The sequence below is a fragment of the Coloeus monedula genome (assembly GCF_965178545.1).
Source record: "Coloeus monedula genome assembly, chromosome: 3".
Classification (NCBI taxonomy): domain Eukaryota; kingdom Metazoa; phylum Chordata; class Aves; order Passeriformes; family Corvidae; genus Coloeus; species Coloeus monedula.
Genome location: NC_138783.1, coordinates 38,393,230 through 38,411,835, shown reverse-complemented (window position 1 = coordinate 38,411,835; position 18,606 = coordinate 38,393,230). Strand labels below are relative to the sequence as shown.

At 38.8% G+C, this 18,606-nt stretch overlaps 1 protein-coding gene across 2 annotated transcripts in view; it reads right to left on the bottom strand.

Annotated features, from left to right (window-relative positions):
* Nucleotides 1-4: 4 nt before the first annotated feature.
* Nucleotides 5-18,606, bottom strand: part of CEP295 (centrosomal protein 295) — a 43,517-nt gene continuing 24,915 nt past the window's right edge. The window contains exons 18-29 of one of the 2 annotated variants that reach the window (XM_082278703.1): nucleotides 13,641-13,747; nucleotides 12,062-12,176; nucleotides 10,280-10,513; nucleotides 8,604-8,761; nucleotides 8,211-8,373; nucleotides 5,488-6,131; nucleotides 4,666-4,836; nucleotides 3,424-3,541; nucleotides 2,468-2,668; nucleotides 1,805-1,913; nucleotides 1,215-1,314; nucleotides 5-345 (exon numbers count right to left, since the gene is read on the bottom strand). In XM_082278703.1, coding sequence (XP_082134829.1) covers nucleotides 298-345; nucleotides 1,215-1,314; nucleotides 1,805-1,913; nucleotides 2,468-2,668; nucleotides 3,424-3,541; nucleotides 4,666-4,836; nucleotides 5,488-6,131; nucleotides 8,211-8,373; nucleotides 8,604-8,761; nucleotides 10,280-10,513; nucleotides 12,062-12,176; nucleotides 13,641-13,747 — 2,168 coding nt within the window. In that variant the 3' untranslated portion in view covers nucleotides 5-297. Of the gene's footprint in view, nucleotides 346-881; nucleotides 1,315-1,804; nucleotides 1,914-2,467; nucleotides 2,669-3,423; nucleotides 3,542-4,665; nucleotides 4,837-5,487; nucleotides 6,132-8,210; nucleotides 8,374-8,603; nucleotides 8,762-10,279; nucleotides 10,514-12,061; nucleotides 12,177-13,640; nucleotides 13,748-18,606 lie in introns of those variants that run through there. The other variant, XM_082278702.1, reaches the window with a different exon arrangement.

The following is an 18,606-nucleotide window of genomic DNA, read 5'->3' as shown; positions in this document are numbered from 1 at the left end:
TTATTTGAAAATGTTTTATACATGTATATTACAAAACTTAGTATCTCTTTAAAATATTAACATATAAGAGGCCTTTCAGGCGAATAAGTCTGAGACAATGTTGAAAGCAGCACAGTCCCTCTGCTGCTGTAGTGAGCTCTGTGAACGGGGACAACAGGGTTTGGGGTACTCACTGTTCTCCTGCAGCTTAAATCTGAGGATTCCCAAGTGGCTTCACAATTCACTAAGTCTGCATCATTCAGTGGCCTGGATTTTACCAATACCACTGTGTGTCCTTGTTGCCCAAGTCTTTGCCTGTCATGGTGCTTTCCAAGTCTTCTTGGCTCGCAGTTTTTCCAGCATTTTCTGCAAATAAACAAACCATGAAACTACAGTGCTGAATTGACTGCCCTAAAGCCAGCAGGGCTGGGGGCCACAGCTGTGGTACTGTAACCTGGACCTCAGGAGTGGACAGTGCTGGTCTGGACAGCAGTGAGGGCAGCGCCTGCCCCTGCTTTAAAGAGGCCACGGATTACGGGGCAGGAGCCAAGGTGTGCTTCTTTCTCTTCTGTTAATTATGGGATCTGTAAAGCAATGTTACAAGCAGCAATTCATGCCACCACAAAGCAGGTGATGTGGTCAGGGCTAAAGGCAGGAACTGAACCTGGACCCCCCACCCCCCACCCCAGGAGTCACAGCCTGTCAGGATTATCAAGCATTTCCTTCCTTTCAGTTGTCTGAGGCTCAACAGGAGAATGGGCAAATTGACAAGTCCAGGCCTCTTGTTCAACCCTGTTCCACAGCAACTGCCATCAAAACCCAGACAAGATTCTTCTTGCACCTTTTAAGTTTGGGCACACCCAGAATCTCACCATACCTGGAGTAGCCAAAGCAGCCTGAAAAACACTAACCAAAATGTTGCCTTACAATAGAAATTTGGTCAAGTCTGGAGTAAAAAAGAGCTTGCCATTCTATTGCCACTTGGACTTTCTGGCAGCTGGAGCCTTTTTGCTCAAGCTCAAGTCAGAAAAATTTAGCTTGAGGCTTTTTAGAGAAAACTTCAGCTCAGTTGTGTTGCCACAGAAATGGGATGTACCAATGGCACTGCTTAACATCCAGCCTGGTTTGAGGGTCTCCCTTTGAGGTCCATTCCCACTACATCTCAAGGACGCTGATTGTAAACTCAGTGAAATCATGTGACCAAGGGGCAACAGAACACTGTAGCAAACTATTACCTTTTGAAACTCTTTAGCTTTTTCTCTGTTTCTAGCATAAGTTTCCTGCCTTGTTTTTTCTTCATTTCTGATTTTTACTTCTGCAAGTTGATTATAAAGTCTGTGGAAACAAAAAAAACCACTGTCTGGGCAGGAAGGAAGTGGCAAAATTGGAGTAAGTTAACAAGCTTATGCCTTGGCTCAGTTGCTAGCAGTTGGGAAAATTTTACTCCACTCTCCAGGAATCCAGAATCACTTCAAATTCTTTTTCAGATGCAACAAACAAACCCCGTCCCCATTCAGAGCCGCACTTGCTGCATGTTGCTGCTCCTAAGTGCACATGTGAACTTGGCAGCAAATTTCATCCCATGTCAGGCATTAAGTGGCACAGATGCCCCAGCAGGGTGACCTTGCTCAGTGCCACCTCTGCAAGGGCATTTCCCAGCAGGTACCTGCATCAAACACACCTGGCTCCTCTCCCACCTGCTCAGTGTTAAGCAGCACTGGGTCCAGGTGGAAGAGCACAGATAGACAGCAGCTTTCTAAAGACACAGATCAACAGCTTCTGTTGGGGTTTAATTAAACTTCCCCCACTTGTGTTCATGCAATACCTGACCGTACGCTGGTGCATTTCAATCTCTGCAGCCTTCCTGTCCTCTGGAGAAGATACTTTCACTTCTCCTACTTTTTTCAACTGATTTGCAAGTGCACCATTTTTTCCTAGGGGAAAAAAAAGAAGCCAAACATACCTTAAATTTACATCCTTAGTTCAGCTAACGCAAAAGCAGGAGAGATTTCAGAGATTTTTAAATGACATGACAAACACCAAAACAAGCTAGCAGAATGGACACAATGGAGATGGCATCCTGAGTTAAAATAAATCTTCCCAGTCTCTCTCAGGAGGCTGCTGCCTGTGCTTTAGGCCATCCATGACTCTCCACAGCCAACCTCCAAGTCCCCAGTACCAGGCACTAGAGATGCACCAGTTTGTTTAATGTGGCTGTTCTGTGACAAGCAGCTGTTGTTTGCTGAGGCACTTTATGATGATAAAGGTGGGCTGATGGTGAAATATGAGGAGCCCCCATAAGGGCCTTTACAACACTGAAGAGGCAGCCACACAGTGGGGGAAAACAAAGCTCCCTGATTCCCTGAAGAAACAAAGAATATCCCAGTCTGAAATAGCAAACATGTAGCCAATACAAAATCTATTCTTTAGTATAAAACAGCAATTGAAGGGATACCTAATGCTGTGTCTTGTCCCCAGATAAACCTACCAGAGTCTGGAGACTCCTGTCTGCTTCTTAGCTTCTCAGACTTTCCTCTTTGAAGCTTTCTTGCTTCCAGCTTCTCATTTTCTCTCTCCTTATTTTTTATTGCTTCTACTCTTTTCAGAGATTCCTGGATGAAATTCCGCTTTCTTTTTAAAAAAGATTTTTGTAAACTTCCGGGGGTAGCTGCAAATTCCAGAAGCATCACTGTGAAAGAAAAGGAAAAATCTCCACATTTCTCACTGTTAACAACAAGCAGTAAGTCATGCATTTCAAGGTACTGCTAAAATGCTGAGTTGAGCACTTTTGTAGATGGCATGAGGAGAATGGCATTGAATGATGAGGCATCCTGCAGGACAGGCAGCAGTTCAGACCTGTGTAATGGGCAGCAGGTCTGCCCAGACAAATGCTGTGACAAATACTGTATCAAAAGCATCTTGATGCCCCAAAACATACTGAAGACCTGATAAGTCCCTAACACAGTTAAGTTCTGTGAATTCCTGTCTTTCATGTTACTGCAGTTCATCTTGGAGAAAAAAAAAAGTGAGTATTTTACTACTGTTCCACTCTATCATCAGAATTGGGGAAAAAAAAAAAAAAGGGTAATTCTTTGGCTACAGGACTTGGGCGACTAACAGGAAATGAGAAATAAATGAAGGTGCATAAACTACGACAGCAAATCAGAAAACAACACAGAATTTTTCAAACTGAATAATTACAACACAAAACAAGTGTAATGTAGAGATTCTGAAGTTTCATGCGACACAACCTGGCACAGGAAGAGATAACGTGGCACACACTAAACCTGGGTCAAAGGTACTACACACCAAGCCTGAGCAGCAGGATGCACCTGCCTAAGTAAAAGCACCTCTGTTTTCCAAATGAGAGGTGTATTTTGTCGATGTTTTTAATACTAAAAACAATACTTTGAACTTCAGTATCTTGAAGTACCACATAATTACCTGCAGTCTGCTGTGATGGACAGCCACTCTCGTTGGGACTCTGGGCTTTGGGAGAACTGACAGGCCTTATGAATGCTGAATAATCTGCATCTGGAGCTACTGGTAAAAATTCTCTCTCCTGTTTCAAAATGATCAGTGATTGGAAATGCTTAAAATATACCACAGATTTGAGTGAAGCAGTACACTACTGTACCACTAGAATAGACCCAGTGCAAATATAAGACATTATTTTGCCTTTATGCCTGATGCAAAGAAAAATCAGAAATGAACTTTGGTAGTAAGTATGAAAAAGCTCTTTTCTAAAAACATTTTAAAACTAGAAAGAAAAATAAAAATACCTACATTAAAGACTTTTTGTCCACCAGATTTCAACTGCTTGTTCTTAATACAGGTCTGCAAATCTAATTTCTTTTCCTTTCCTCCTGCTCTCTCCAGTTCTTCCCATCACTCTCTTCCTGCTCTGTCTTTTCCCCCTTTTCCCAGAGGCAGGTGACACCCACTGCAGCAGTACAGCCTTCAGCTGCCAACCTCCACCTCACCCATGTATCAGCTACTTGATAAAGACCCATCCTTAGACACTTTTAGGAATTCTCTAGATGCCTCTTGCAATTAGTGCATGATTTAATCTAATCTGTTCATCTAACAGACTCTGATTACTTGGTTCTACATCACTGCTTCAGCACCCAAACTATTGTCTCATTACAGCCCAGCCCCTCTGCAATTTACAGCCTTTGCTTTATTTAAGCAAGCAGCAAAAAGAACACCACAAGTAAGCATGGCAGTTATGAAGAGCTGATTCATCTTCCCCATAAACCTCAAACTGCTCTGTCAGCATGGTATGGCTCCATCCTCACAAGGTGAGGGGTTTTTCCTTTTTTTCCTGTTTAGTTTGTAGTTTGCATTTTAACCCTCTCTCTCCTTTCATTCAAATTTTCAACTATAAAGACACAATTCAGTCTTGCAAACACCAGCAAGATGGTTTTGGTTTTTGTAGCAGGTCTTCCCAAACTCTATCTACATCAATATGACAAGGTAGTGATTCCAAGGAATAGCCCAAATTTAAGACCTATTCAATCTGTCTGGAAAACACAACATCAAACCAAGATGATCCAAAGCAATTACAAAGCTTGGAGAACCCAACAATCTCTTGTTTTGCAACAGTGGGTTACCTGCTACAGTAGGGCCTCTCCTTATTGTGCTTAATACTAAGTTCAAAACAGAATCACATTAGATAATGCTCACCTCAGTAAAAACATTACATTCAGACTGATCCACACCTGCTGGGTTATCCATTGCATCCTTAATTTTCTCTTGGTTAGGATGCTCAGTGTCTGATTCTACAATACTGATATCATTGGAGCTTATTAGAGTGAGCTCAGGTTCTTCCATAATACCACATCCTGACTCAGTCTCCTACAAAATAAATTAATCAAGACACCAGTGAGGAAAAAAAGTAAAACCCCAGTATTTTCAGCAATAGCAACCACTGTTGTCAGAAAAAGGAGGGTCATTTAACATATAGAAGAAAGAACACCTGCCCCAAGCAGTAAATGAAATACAGAAAGAGCACTTGTACATTAGAATTCAAAAAGCTGAAACAAATAACCCAAAGCAATCAAACAACTATGAACCACCCCCCCTCCTCAAGTTTAAATTACTTAGATCTAGGGCAAACTTTTTTTTAAAGCTACATCAATGCTACTTCTTTAAGTTTGCCTATGCTTTGGTTAATTTATTTACATCCTTTAGGCTTCTAAATGGGGCCGGGGCTGTTCAGTGAGGTACCCATGCCATGGAACCCAGCTGCATGAGCTCTATCCCTTGGTGCTAAGAGAAGATGCAGTAGAGATGCCACAGCTCCTCCAACCACTGTGGGAACTTAGCTCATTTGAACTGCTGCTAATTATCTCAGTGCTATGATCTGAAGGAAGGAATAGGGCAAAACTCCAGGAAATGGGAACTAGAATTGTAAAATCAACATTTGCCAAGCTTTCAGATATCAAAGGTCTAAAAAAACTTCATGCAACAACAAAACCCCTGGTTTTGGAAATCTGTTCTACTCACCCAGACTGGAATATGACATGAGCTTCTGGGCACATGATGAGAATATTTTTCATGTCTTTGCAGTAAAGAACTGTTCTGTTGTAGAACAGTGTGCAAGTGGACATCTGAGTCTTCCAAGCTGGTTTCTCTGAGAACCCTCACAGATTCTTGTCCTTCTGAAGAGCTTTGATCTGGCTCCTTTATATTCATACTGCACTGAGAATGCAGCTCCACAGCTTTATTTACTTCATCTACATGAACTGATTTTTCAGGAAGCTTCACATGTTTCTTCTTATCAAATGCCTCCAAAGGTAACTTTTCAGAAGACACAGTCTCTTCTAATAACTGCTGAGGGAAAGTTTCATCCATTGTAACTGGTGTGGTATCTAGCTGATAAAATGATTTTTGCTCTTCCAGTTGAATCAGACTTGCATTCCGCAGATCTTCCACTGAACTCTGCAGATTAATACATCCCACACTTCTTGACAGCTCTTCATATTCACTTGCAGGTGAAATACAGTTCTCATTGCCTCTGTTTTTAATTCCAGGGATTCGTTCAAAAGATCTCTGTGACACGGTGTCAAGATCCTCTGGCTGATCAGCATTCTGACAGTCATCACTCAGAGTATATTCTAATTGCAGTGGGTGAAAAGATTCTTCAGATCCTGTTTCAGAAATTGTCAGAAGTCAAACTTCTTGCTAACAAAACAGAATTTCCACTTTAAGTCTCTCCATAGTAAGACTTTTGAGTAATGTACAAGAAGTTCAGTAAATAGGAAGGAACATTCTGTTTAAAAAACTGCTTAAGTTTCCTCAAACATAATACCATTAACATTACAGAACATTATTCCATCACTGTACACGAAACTTCAAGAAACAACAGTTTTTGCTGCTTCTTAGAATATGTTTAGGGATGGACTTTGTGATGGTGCTGACATAACTACACTGGAAGTCAATACATTTTACAGCTTAAACTCTGTAAATGGAAGTCCTTTGAGTCTCTTTGGGGCCTGCAACAAAATCTCCAAACCAGAAAGAAAATGATCCAAAACACCATTACTTGGGCAGATCTTCAAAGTAGAAAGCAACATTCAAATTGGAAGAAAGACTACTGTTCCTGCAAGGTACCGTATTGCACCCTAAATTACCTTTCTTCATCTGAGCATACAAGTCAAGATACCATTTTTCCCCAGAAGAGGCTGGGCAAAGAGAAAGATTTGGTATCAACATTAATTACTGGGGAGGCATTTCAGCAGAACAGCATCTGCCAAACAACAGTGTTGTTTAAATTACTTTGGTTTTGTCCTAAGTTTGACTCCAGCATTGTGCTATCACCAGGCTTTTTATATCCACCAGAATGTACCACAGAAACCTTTAATGGTTTCCTTTAGACTTTTTTTGCATTCTTTGATAGACAGAAAATATCTAGTTTTACATGTATAATGAATATTGTCTGCTGATAAATAGCTGTTAATGGGGAGGGAAGAATTACACTGCAACATCAGCCATCAACAGAAAATTCTCCAGATGATGCACTTGCATATCAGCCTTCTTTGAACTGACAACCCATAATAGTTTTCACTTGCTCAGCCTGTTGCTTATGTTATTTTCCCCCTCCTTTTAAATAATTGGTTTGGGATTATAAAAACACTTAAGAGATGGGAAGATACTGCAGTTAAACCACAAAGATTGTTTCTACAAGCAATTCAGAAACAGAATGGTTTGACCTTAGAATGGAGTTTCCTAAATCCTATTTGCTGTGACCACAGTCACGAAGTCTTGAAGTGTCAATCTCTTCTAGCATTTTTTATTACTTTGCAAGTCACAAATATAACTGACCAGTAACATTTACATTATAACTACATCTTTTACTAAAATTATTGTGCCACATTTCCGATTCCTGTTCAGCTTTTTGTTGGAGCATCTTGAAACATGGAAACACTTGATTCTTGCTCCAGAAATGTTTAGATTGCTACTGGCTGCATTTGGAATTTTTAGAACTTAGAATTACATGAAATATCAGGTTAATTTAAATTTAACTGCAAAACATTAAAAAATATTTTTCCTGCTATAAGATGCAGTTAACTTAATCATAAACTCCTAATCCACTAAATTAATTACAACACTGTAGCTCAATAGCTGCTGTCTTGTCCTCCACTTTATTTTGTAAAGAGATAAGGCAGTTCTATAATCAGACCAAGTATTGCAGTGTGCAATATATTGCTGTGACGTAACAGTGGCAAAGGAAAATTGAATTGTTTCTTGAAGAACACTATATAAAAGACAAATGAGTCAGTTCAGAGAGACTCTAACACATGAACAAAATTTTAATCAATTTTTGGAATCTCCTTAGCTTACTCAAACTTACAAAGTAATGGATGTACATGAACAAATATTTGAAAAAGGACAATTTCAGCCAGAGTTGACATTTCTTTGCTAACAAATCACCGCAGAAGGAATAAATAACATAATATCCATTACAGTGACTTGAATAAGGCAGTCTGCTTTTATACCACAGTCATAACTGCTCAAGAAATGAACTTTAAAAATTTAGGAGTTCCACCATTAAGGGGGGTCGAGGGAGATAGTGTGTGAGAGTGCAGCAGTTAAGACATTTCAAAGCAGGGCTGAGAGAAGCAAGATCTGTCCCCATTTCAACATTGCAAACCCACACTAAGGGCTCATATTTATACACTGGCACAAAGCTGATTTTGAAAGCACTGATCTGACTACACTGTACATACCTGGAGTGACATTTTCTCTAGCAGACTCTTCTTCTGATGCAGTGTTGTTTTGCCGATTTGTTTCAAGACTAGGAGGTAGACTGCCTCTTTGTCTGTTCAGACTGGAGTTTTCCACTTCCAGAAATGTAGACACATCTGGACTTTCTGTTGAAAATTCTGAAGTCTGGTGGCATAAAAAATAATTTTGATTTAAGATTAATTTTCTCAGAAATATGGAGGATAAAAAGATAAAGGTAGTATCTGATTTTTGGGTCACAATTCTGCTACAATCAGCAATTCACGTATATAACATATACTGTTGTGTTTCTTCTAAATAGAACACAGTATAGGGATTATCCATTTAAAGATCTTAAGCCAAAAGTATTTCTTCTACCAGAGTTTTTTCTGCAGTACCTTGCTAAATTCTCTGTGCTGTGAAATTCTGTACTGAGAACAGGATGATGATGATGATGCATCAATGTCAATACTTGGTTCCAGGGGCTGAAAAAGCTGGTGATGAAAGTTTGGAAAAGGTCTCTCCATTTCAGGAAAATAGCGTTCAATTGATGGAGCTGTAAGAAAAGAGGTTATTTTAACAACAAACAAACATCACCCATATCCCCAAAACCAACTCCCTGTAAGAACAACCACCCTCTCCCCCCATACAATGGACATATCACAAGTTGTTTCTATAAACAGTAAATAAAGCCTACAGAATTCTGCAGGTATACAAATACCAGCTCATAAAAACGAAATATTTACAGCATCCAATTCTTTGACACAATGCAGGTATAAAAGGCAGTAAGAAAGTGTTACACTGATTCAATTTTATTATTCTTTAAATGAAAAGGTGAAGTCTGTAAGTTCTCTGTTCAGCTCTTGTAAGACTGCCTCAGAAGTAGTGTGGGCTTCTTAGTACAAAACTCAGAGCAGAACAAGACCAATAAAGAACCACAAGGATGATTAGAGGATGGATGTAGCACATGATGTCCAAAGAGAAGCTAAATGAGTTTGTTCAATCTTAAAAGAAGAACTGGGGGTGTGAGGGAAGTGGTACAAGAAATGTCTCTTGTCTACTACCTCCTAAGAGACATTATAGAGAATCCTAGAATGGTCTGGGTTGGAAGGGACCTTAAAGTTCATCTGGTTCCAAGCCCCTTGCAATGGGATACCTTCCACTTGACCATTACTCAAAGCCCCATCCAACCTGGCCTTGAACACTTCCAGGGATGGGGCATCCACAGCTTCTCTGGACAACTTGTACCAGTGCCTCAACACCCTCACTATGATTAATTTCTGCCTAGTATTTAATCTAAATGTATCCTCTGTCAGTTTAAAGAAAATGCAGTCTCCTGGAACATGCAAGAAAAGAAAAAAGAAAATAAGAAAGTTATTAAAATGTTGCTTGCGTGTGTAGAATCTTTGTCCTTGGAGATACTCAGAACTAGCCTGGACAAGGTCTTAAGCAACCCAGTCTAAGTTGGCTCTGCTGTGAGCAGGAAGGAGAATTTGGGCCACGTAACCAGAAATCCTTCCTGGTCTAGATTATGCTGCAATTCTATCATTTGAGGTTTTCAAACATTCCAGGAGAAAGTGATTTGAATGAAAACACTAGCATCATCTTCATGATAGCTAATAATGATCTTAATTTTCATTAATTGCTACATTTTTCTAGAGACCGTAAAACTCCCACCAACCAGTCAGAGTTTCACCAACTATGTGACCCCCTGTGAACAATAAGTATTATATAGTATTTCTCTACCTTCCTGAAGTGAAAGCTGTGCATAAACAAGTGACAAAAATGGCACAGGTAGCAAACAGCCCCAGCCACAGTGGCAGGAAGCTGCACAGAACTGACAGAAATGTGGTCAGTCTAATCTTTTTTTTCTGCACTAGGTAATGCTTTGTGAACACGTACCTAACACAAAGCATCAAGAACATCAAAGTACTGAATTCTTGCATGTAGAATCCTTATTGACTTCAAAATGTAAGCTGAATATAAATAATACAGACCAATGCCTAACACTGAGCAAGCTCCTCATTCTGCATGATCAGAGAGTAGCACCAAAGTGCTATAAAATAATGAATACCTTGGATATGTGTACTGTCCTCTGAGTTCAAGCTCAAGTTCCCAGTAGGTCTCCCCAGGATCTGCTCTTTCTGGTTTTCCTTATAAAAGTACATCTCTCCTTCAGAGAACTGACTTTCAGATGCTCCAGACAAATTCTCTTGCCTCTGCTGCAAAGTAAAAGGAAGTGAGGAGTTCCAAGGGTGGTTTGCTGCTTCTCTCAGAATTCCATCTTCTCTACAGTCAGAAGATAATCCTGAAATAGTAAGTTAGATGTTCACAGTTTTGCATACACATCACATACATTACATCATTTGAGAAGACAGTGCTTAATATCCTGAAATATTCATAAAGAGTTCTGGGGTTTTGTTTCTTTAATTGTCTCCTGTCAACGCTCCTACAAACCTTACCACACATTTTCACAAATGCAAGTTGCTAATATCTAATTAGGGAGCAGTCAGTACTTAGCACTTTTACAGAATGTAGACTTAGGAAATACTAAAATTACAAGATCAGAAAAGAATTAATACTGCTATGTTATGCTAGCTAGCACTCTTTACCTCCTACTGTATATAAATGTGTCAATCTTTTCATGTGATCTTGAATATCTTCATGACACTGCACAGTGGTTTTATTCATGCTTAAACAGAAATGGCTTAATACCAACACTAGAAATTTGAGAGATCAAGACAACCAAAGTCACGTTCCTAGACAGCATACCAACCCTTCTTATCCATAAACTTACAGAAGAATTGCACAAAGCTACCAGAAAAGGTCATTACTAAGCACTGAGTGTATGGTGAAGACCCAGCTAGACTTGAAAAATTTATTTAGTCAAATAACAAAACTTCTGGTATTTTTCTTTCACAACTAAAAAAAATAGAGAAGAAAAACTACAAACAAATGATCTTAGAAATGGCTTTAGCTTTCTTACATCAATAAAACACAGATTTGTCACATGAATTATGAAGTTTACTACTCAAAATAACATTAGTTTGGAACATTAGGGTTAAAATGAGCCACTGAAATCTCAGGCTGTAAAAACTGTAATCTTCAAAAATTGATTTATAAACACGGAACAACTCATACACAGATGTTGCTTAAGAAATCAGATGTGTGTCAGAGTAACACAATATTAAACCTCAAGTAAGTAAATCCAAGGGTCACTATTTAATCAATTTCAAACTCACTTCCATGTTCACAAGTAATAATGTTAGAAGCACTTATGTATTTATTATAAAGGAATTGTTTTTGATTTTATGAAAAAATAACATCAAGAGGCAGACTACAAACAAAAAATACTAAGAACATGTATTTCCCAGAAAACTATTAAAAGTTAATATGGCATTCAAGTGACATTTTAAAAAATAAGTCATTAAGAATTATTGTGGTGACAAGCAGATACTGGAACAATTCTCTTAAGTGCACGAAAATCATAGCTCTGCAACAACCCATGATATATATTGATTAGGAAACTTTTATCAGTGTATCATTTGAAGACAATTTTTAAAACAAAAACTGCCTCTTGAAAGCTGCTAGTGTTACAGTTGCCTAATAAAGCTCAAACTATCCCTTGCCAAAGCAGATGTATTATAATGTTAAATTATTATAAAAGTAAAAAATCATAAGCACTTAAGAAAACATTCTGGTTGTACCCAACTCTGTAAGATGTATTAATCAACCTTCGGTGAAGTTTGACGTAAGTTTATTTCAGAAGAACTTACTTTCAGTGAGTTGGACTCACTCTGCCATAAAATTAAACCACAATTTTCCTTTTACAAGAAAACAAAACCTGAACACTCACCAGTGTCAACAGGGCTTGCATTCAACATTTCACTGGCTGAAAAGCTGCCAGTGGAAATTGTTGAAGTTACATCACAGGGTATTTGTTGCATGAAAGCCTCTGAACCTGGTACTTCCTAGGATAAAGCAACACACCTATTACAGTGTATTCACATGTTCAGAAGTAAAGCTTTAAACACACACATTTCATTCTGAGCTCAGGTCAAGTGTAGGAGCCTTCATGTTTTGCAGTCAGGCAAATACAGTTTCATCCTTGCTCAGTACAAGACATTCACACCCCATGTCCCAGGCACTTCACTCCCCAACAGCCCCCTCCCCTCCCACTCACACACACACACACACACACACACACACACAGAGTTATAAAGCCTCTCAGAACTGCATACAAATCATGACACCTGGAAGATTGTTTTATCTTCTGGTGGTCAGATTTGGCTATTTCTCATCACAGACCCACTTCAGTAGAATATTGGATCTCAGAGGGACATACATGCAAAACATTAAAAAGTCATGAGCTTTACAAGTACTTGCAATATTGAGGTTTTTGCGTACAGGAGACTTAAAATCTAATTCTGTGAAATTAAAATACACAAAATCCTCTAAAGCATTATCTTCCTTAATTTTAAGGTAAGCTCTACAAAGTCGTGAAGCAGACAATGAGGGCTCCTGTGCTTCAAAATTTTGAACAATTAGATATGAACAATTCTTTTCAAACTCTGACTTAAATGTGCCCTAAGAAAATAAAAAATCTTCATTATGTACTAATTTATACAAATATATTGAACATACTCATACAAAATATTTACATCCTAAGACACTTTTATATATACATGTAATACACGCATGTTTTAAATACTGTTATCTCCTAAAAAAAAGATGGAATCTTTGGGTGAGAGAAAAGAGGGAGACTGGTGCTGATTTTGCCAAGATTTTTAACAGTCTCACAATATTCTATGATCCCAGTTTGGATGCTGCAACCTGGACGGATGGACAGTAAGAAGGGTAAAAAAAACTGGCTTTAAAAACCTGGCTGGATAATCAGGCTCAGAGGTCAGTGATTGCAGGGTTACACACTCTGTGGAGGTGGGGAACAAGTACACAGGGGTCTGTCCTTGGCAGTGAATGATCCAGAGGAGGTGACACCACACTTTTTTATCAAATTTGCAGATACGTTAAGGCAGGAGGAGCATCCCATGCACTGAACAGCAGGGCTGGTATCCAGAGGGACCTCTGAGGCTGCCTCTACAGGAATGGTATGAAGGCAAATGCAAAGTCCAGCACGGGGAAAGGAAGGAGCCAGAGCACCAGTCCCAGCTGAGGCCTGCCTGGGGAAAAGCACTGTGAAAAAGGAGTCTCAGCAAGCTGAGTGTAAGCCCATGGTGTGCCCTGACAGAGGAGCAACAGCATCCCATGCTGTATGAACAGGAACAGAGCAGATCCATCACAGTGGTTATCTCTTTACTTGGTGCTTGTTTTACTGCTGCACCTAGAATAGTGCACCCACTCTTAGCCACCCAATATGAGAAAGATTACATCACAAAATAAAGAGTGAGTTATAGGATTATTTTGATGTGACCAACCGTATTATCAAGCCTGAATGATGGTTCAGAACATGTTCTAAGTCTCTCTCCACCTTCAGCAGCAAGAACTGATGAATCTTGAGACACTTGAGAATCCTGGGACTGGGCTGAACACAAAAGTAAGAGAAGCAATAAGGAAAAAAGCAATTTTCGAGTTCATAGTGAGCAATGCACAGCAGAGGGCAGTAACACTCCACTGCTGCCGGCCTCACTCTTCGAGCACTGATTTTGCCCATCCTTAACCACTTTCCTCTCACCTACACACTTTTTGCTCCAGTATACCACCAATTTCATCAGCAACCTGTGGTTCTCCTTGACCAGCCTTCCTAAAATTTCTAACTACCCTGACTGCTCTCCACAGAGCAAGCAGGAAGAGCTCTAAACTCATGCTTTGGCATCATCAATCATTTCACTGGAGTGGGGGGAATCTTTTACAATCTACCGTTACAGTAATTACAAAGAAATCAGACATTCTAAGTAAATCAGAGAACACAGAAACACTGAATTGCTTAACTACAGAATGACTACTACCATGGAACTGAGTCACTTTTGCCATAATGCTCTTACACATAAAAATAAGTATGATCAGTATCTGTCCAAAAAAACCACCACAGCAGCAACCAGAAAACACAATTTCTGCATTCAGTGCTGGTAAGCACCTTCAAAGTTTGACAATTCTATGACTGCAAATTAATTGTCACAAACAAATACATATTCTTATTTCCAGTAATAGTTTTCAAGAAAACAGTGCTAAGTATGAAACTGAAATGAAACACAAGTGAAGTAGGTATGCTTTCTCCAAATTCTAAATAGGCTGCTAGTGACAGACATTTCATTCCAGCTTTCGTAAGATTCTCTACTTAAGCAGATCTAACTTTTTGTGAATCGTAACACAAGTTTGTACTTGGCGTCTGCTGAAGCTCAGTTTCTTACCAGATGGCAAACTTTAGTGGTTCCATTTTTCATACTATAAAAAAATAGGGGATGTTTCCTCTGTAAAGCAACACCAGTAACATATTGATATGATGTCACAATAATAAAGATTGTGTTCTCAATAAATATGAAACATTTTGCAACTCGTTTCAGGGAGAGGAAAAAAAAATCCAAGGTTTCTTATAGCCACTACAACCCAGCAGACTTCTAGGAGAAAGTACAAAACACGAAAGGAAATACATCTAAAATGCATTTATTTAGAGACCAAGTACTCTGCTCAAGTCTGCTCCTCTTCCTTGGAGCAGGATACAGGAGACAGAGGATCCTGAAAATGAGCGAGGCCTTCAAGAAAATTCCTTGAAGAAGCATGAGAACCGCAATCATCTAATCAATTACTATTTAAATATCTCCACAGAAGAAAAAGTGCGCAGTACAAGAGATTGCTAAACCTAAAACAGTAACATTCTAATGTCTAGAAATGGCTGTCAAGACATTCAGAAACTAGAGTATTTATTTTAAAATTTGATAAAAAAGTAAATGCTGGGACAAGCTACCACATAATTCTTTATTTTCTAATACCTTTCCATCAACATTAGAGATCCCTTTCTGAAAGAAGTTATTTTATTTTCCATAGACTATCGCTGTGATGGGCAGTAGTACAGGATACACTAGAGATGAGATTCAAGCATTTAATATTAATCTCTTGTATATAAATTCTATGGACAGCTATGTTACAAATGTTTCATTACTGTACTGTAAGAACCTGCATTGTTCTTGTGATATTAATACCAGGGATGAACAGTATCAATTTCATGCTACAAACCAAATTATTTAATTAAAATACATGCTCATATCCCATGATTTTATTATATTAATATCCTTAAAAAATCCTGTATCTGGTGATTCATAAAGGAGGGTTTTTCTGTCTTCTCTCCTTCCTCTAAACTAATAGTGCAAGGTTCTTGTTCCTCACAGCGACATGGGACTTTCATGTTTTAACTTCTTGGCCACCACAGTGTCACAAAGAATTTATATTTAAAATCTGAATCTGTAATATCCCAAATGTTGCTTTTTTTCCCCCCCAACAGAAATGGCAGTAAAATAGCAGCAATTGTTTTAGGGTGCAACTTGAAAGACAAATGACTGAAAGCCCAACCATTCAGTGAAGACAATGTAAAAACAAGGATTAGTCCAAATCCAGGCATGTAGACAAACAACAACAGCAGCTAAACTGGTAATGGAAAAGACAGTCTGTTGAAATGCTGAATAATGGACAAATACTTGGGATTACTAGAAATAAATTGAAATATTCTTGGAGTAACATCCCCGTACAGAGTAGCAACACATGAAGATAATCACATCTGGACCACTGCTCTGGAACCAATGCAGATGAATAAAGAGAGACAAGCCTGTTGATATGTCCTGAAGGAGAACGGTGGAAGAAGTGTATGTATCAAACCTAGTCACTAGTTCCAGGCTGACTTCCTAAGGAAATTAGGTTTATGCCATCAAACTGCCTGTCTCATCTGCAGGGTTATTCTGCAAATTGCTATTAACAGTTTGAATTCTATTAGCCCATTCTAGCCAAAGAGTATTGGAAAGAACATCAAGTGTCCAAAGTTCCCAACTCATCCTATCATGCATCCATGGCATGCAAAAGAGCAATTCAGATTTTAGACTCACTTAATGCAACATCACTTTAGCAAAATTACCTGTCCTCTGGCTGCAACCAGCTGATCAGTTGGTGCAGCACTTGCAACCACTCAATACTGAGAACAGGGATTCATCCTCACCTAACCACAAGAAGTCCTTATGACCCATTTTACATTCAGACATATCTGCCACTAAATTTGAGAGGGTTAAAGTCATCTTTTTTCCTGTAATAACTGAAGAAAGAAATACAGCTAATTATAGACTTTTTTAAAAAACTGCCTGTTACCCAAGGCAGCTCTCCTATCAAAGGAAACTCACTTTTGTTGATTAAAGCATCTGCATGTAAAAAGCAGATTTACCAACTTTATCTTTTCATCTTTGATGTCTGATTTGAACAAGCATGTGAGCAGTGACCAAGGATTTGTACACAGCTAGTGGTTCTGGAATCATGAAAGCAGTACAACTCATAAGTTGTAAAGACTTACATTATTTGGTCAAAGGCTGAAACCACCAAGAGCATAACTTCAAAGAACAAGGTCAAAGACCACACAAAGCACTCATTTGCTCTTACCTGTAGAGATACAATTACATCTTGAAAACATGGCAAAAACGCAAACATGTTCTGGTAAGAATCAAGTAGCAAAAAAAATTTGAAAACCAAATGAAATAAAAAACCATAAGCAACAACCTAAAATGAACCTTAAATTTTCCTTTCAGAAACTTTGTATTTAAAGTGCAAGGGATTGTAGATTTACTTGCTGAAATACCACACTAGTTACTGAAAATACCAGAGAGAGCGCCATAGCCTACACGTTATCAAGATTATTGCTGGCACTTTGGTTACAGATCTGCTCAAGAGGGCAATCCTCTTAAACACAATCACAGAAAGCTTTCGGTTTTTTCTTTTAATATAGATGTTCACATAAAGTTTCCTAATCCTCTTACATAAACTATTGCATTGTTCATATACAATACTCAATGTAAGAAGACACTACACCAAGTTATTTTATATTAATTTGGTAACAGCTGCTCTAGCAATGCTTTTACAACTTACCCAGACAGATACAAGTCTTTTCTTCAAATACTGTTAAAAGGCAAAATGACTTTATGATAATTTAAGTTTAAATATAGATATACTTCAAAAGGGGCATTCTGAGAAATAAAGAAACTGCTGAAGGAAAATGAGTGTATATGTACTTATTCAAAACAACTATAATTCCAAGTAAATCCGACTGAATTGGAAATGATGTCTCAATGCAAATTAAATGAAAAATTAAAGCTTAGGGCCAGTGGTGAAATTTCTAGCAAAACCAGGAGATGCGTACTACACAGTTGTATTGCTTGTAACAATGAGCACATGAAGGCTACCTAGCTTCTGGGAACTCCTCTGCAGCTCCAGTAATATTTCAGATGGATACTGAAAACTGTACTGGATCATGCAACACCATCACCTTGTAAAAAGCTTCAAACTGCTTTAGCGAATGTTTTACGAACTAGTCATCTTTGTCCTTTTATAAAGCCAGCCAAGTTACCCATAACATGTTTGGCAGGTTTCAATGTCCCTGAAACAAAATTATTTTGAACATTCACAAACCACTTTCTAGCAAAAACCTTTTTGCTGATAACCAAAACAACTTGTTGTATTTTATGGAATCCAAATAACTTTGCCACCTATGGACATGGCCTACCCTCAAAGGTGTTCTTGTTCAATAAAAGCTCTTCACAGACAGACAAGAACAGAGCTAAAGCAGTCCTTACAAGACTGCACTGTTCCTTTAGACATACTCAGTGGAGCATGTTAAAAGCCTATGATGGCTACTGGAAAGGGTCAAAGCAGAATGGGCCTGTCCTGAATACTAGCTATGCACAGACTTTTCCTAGTCAGGAGACCCCTCACAGCTACTTGAAAATTCTGGTGTCTGGCTCAACTCTAGCACTGTGTTAGTCTCACAAGCTGAGAGTCAAGCCTAATGCGCGGTGAGCTGATAGTCACAACTTCCTAATTAAAGAGACATTGCAGATACAAAATAACTACCTGTAACTAAACAAGGCAACAGGACACAAGGAAATGGAATGAAGCTGCATTAGGACAAGACTGGACATTAGGAAAAGGTTTCTCACTGAGAGGGCGGTCAGTCATTGGGACACATTCCCCAGGAAAGTGATCATAGCATTAAGGCCATCAGAGCTCAAGGAGCAACTGGACAATACTCTTAGTCAATGGTTTTGTTTTAGGTAATCCTGGGAGAATCAGGAAGTTGGACTCGACCCTTATAGGTCTCAGGTCTCTCAATTTGATATATTCTACATTTCTCAATTTTTATGTCTGTCACATCTAAGACATGATTCTTTCAAAGTTTTTTTGAACTGACAATGACCT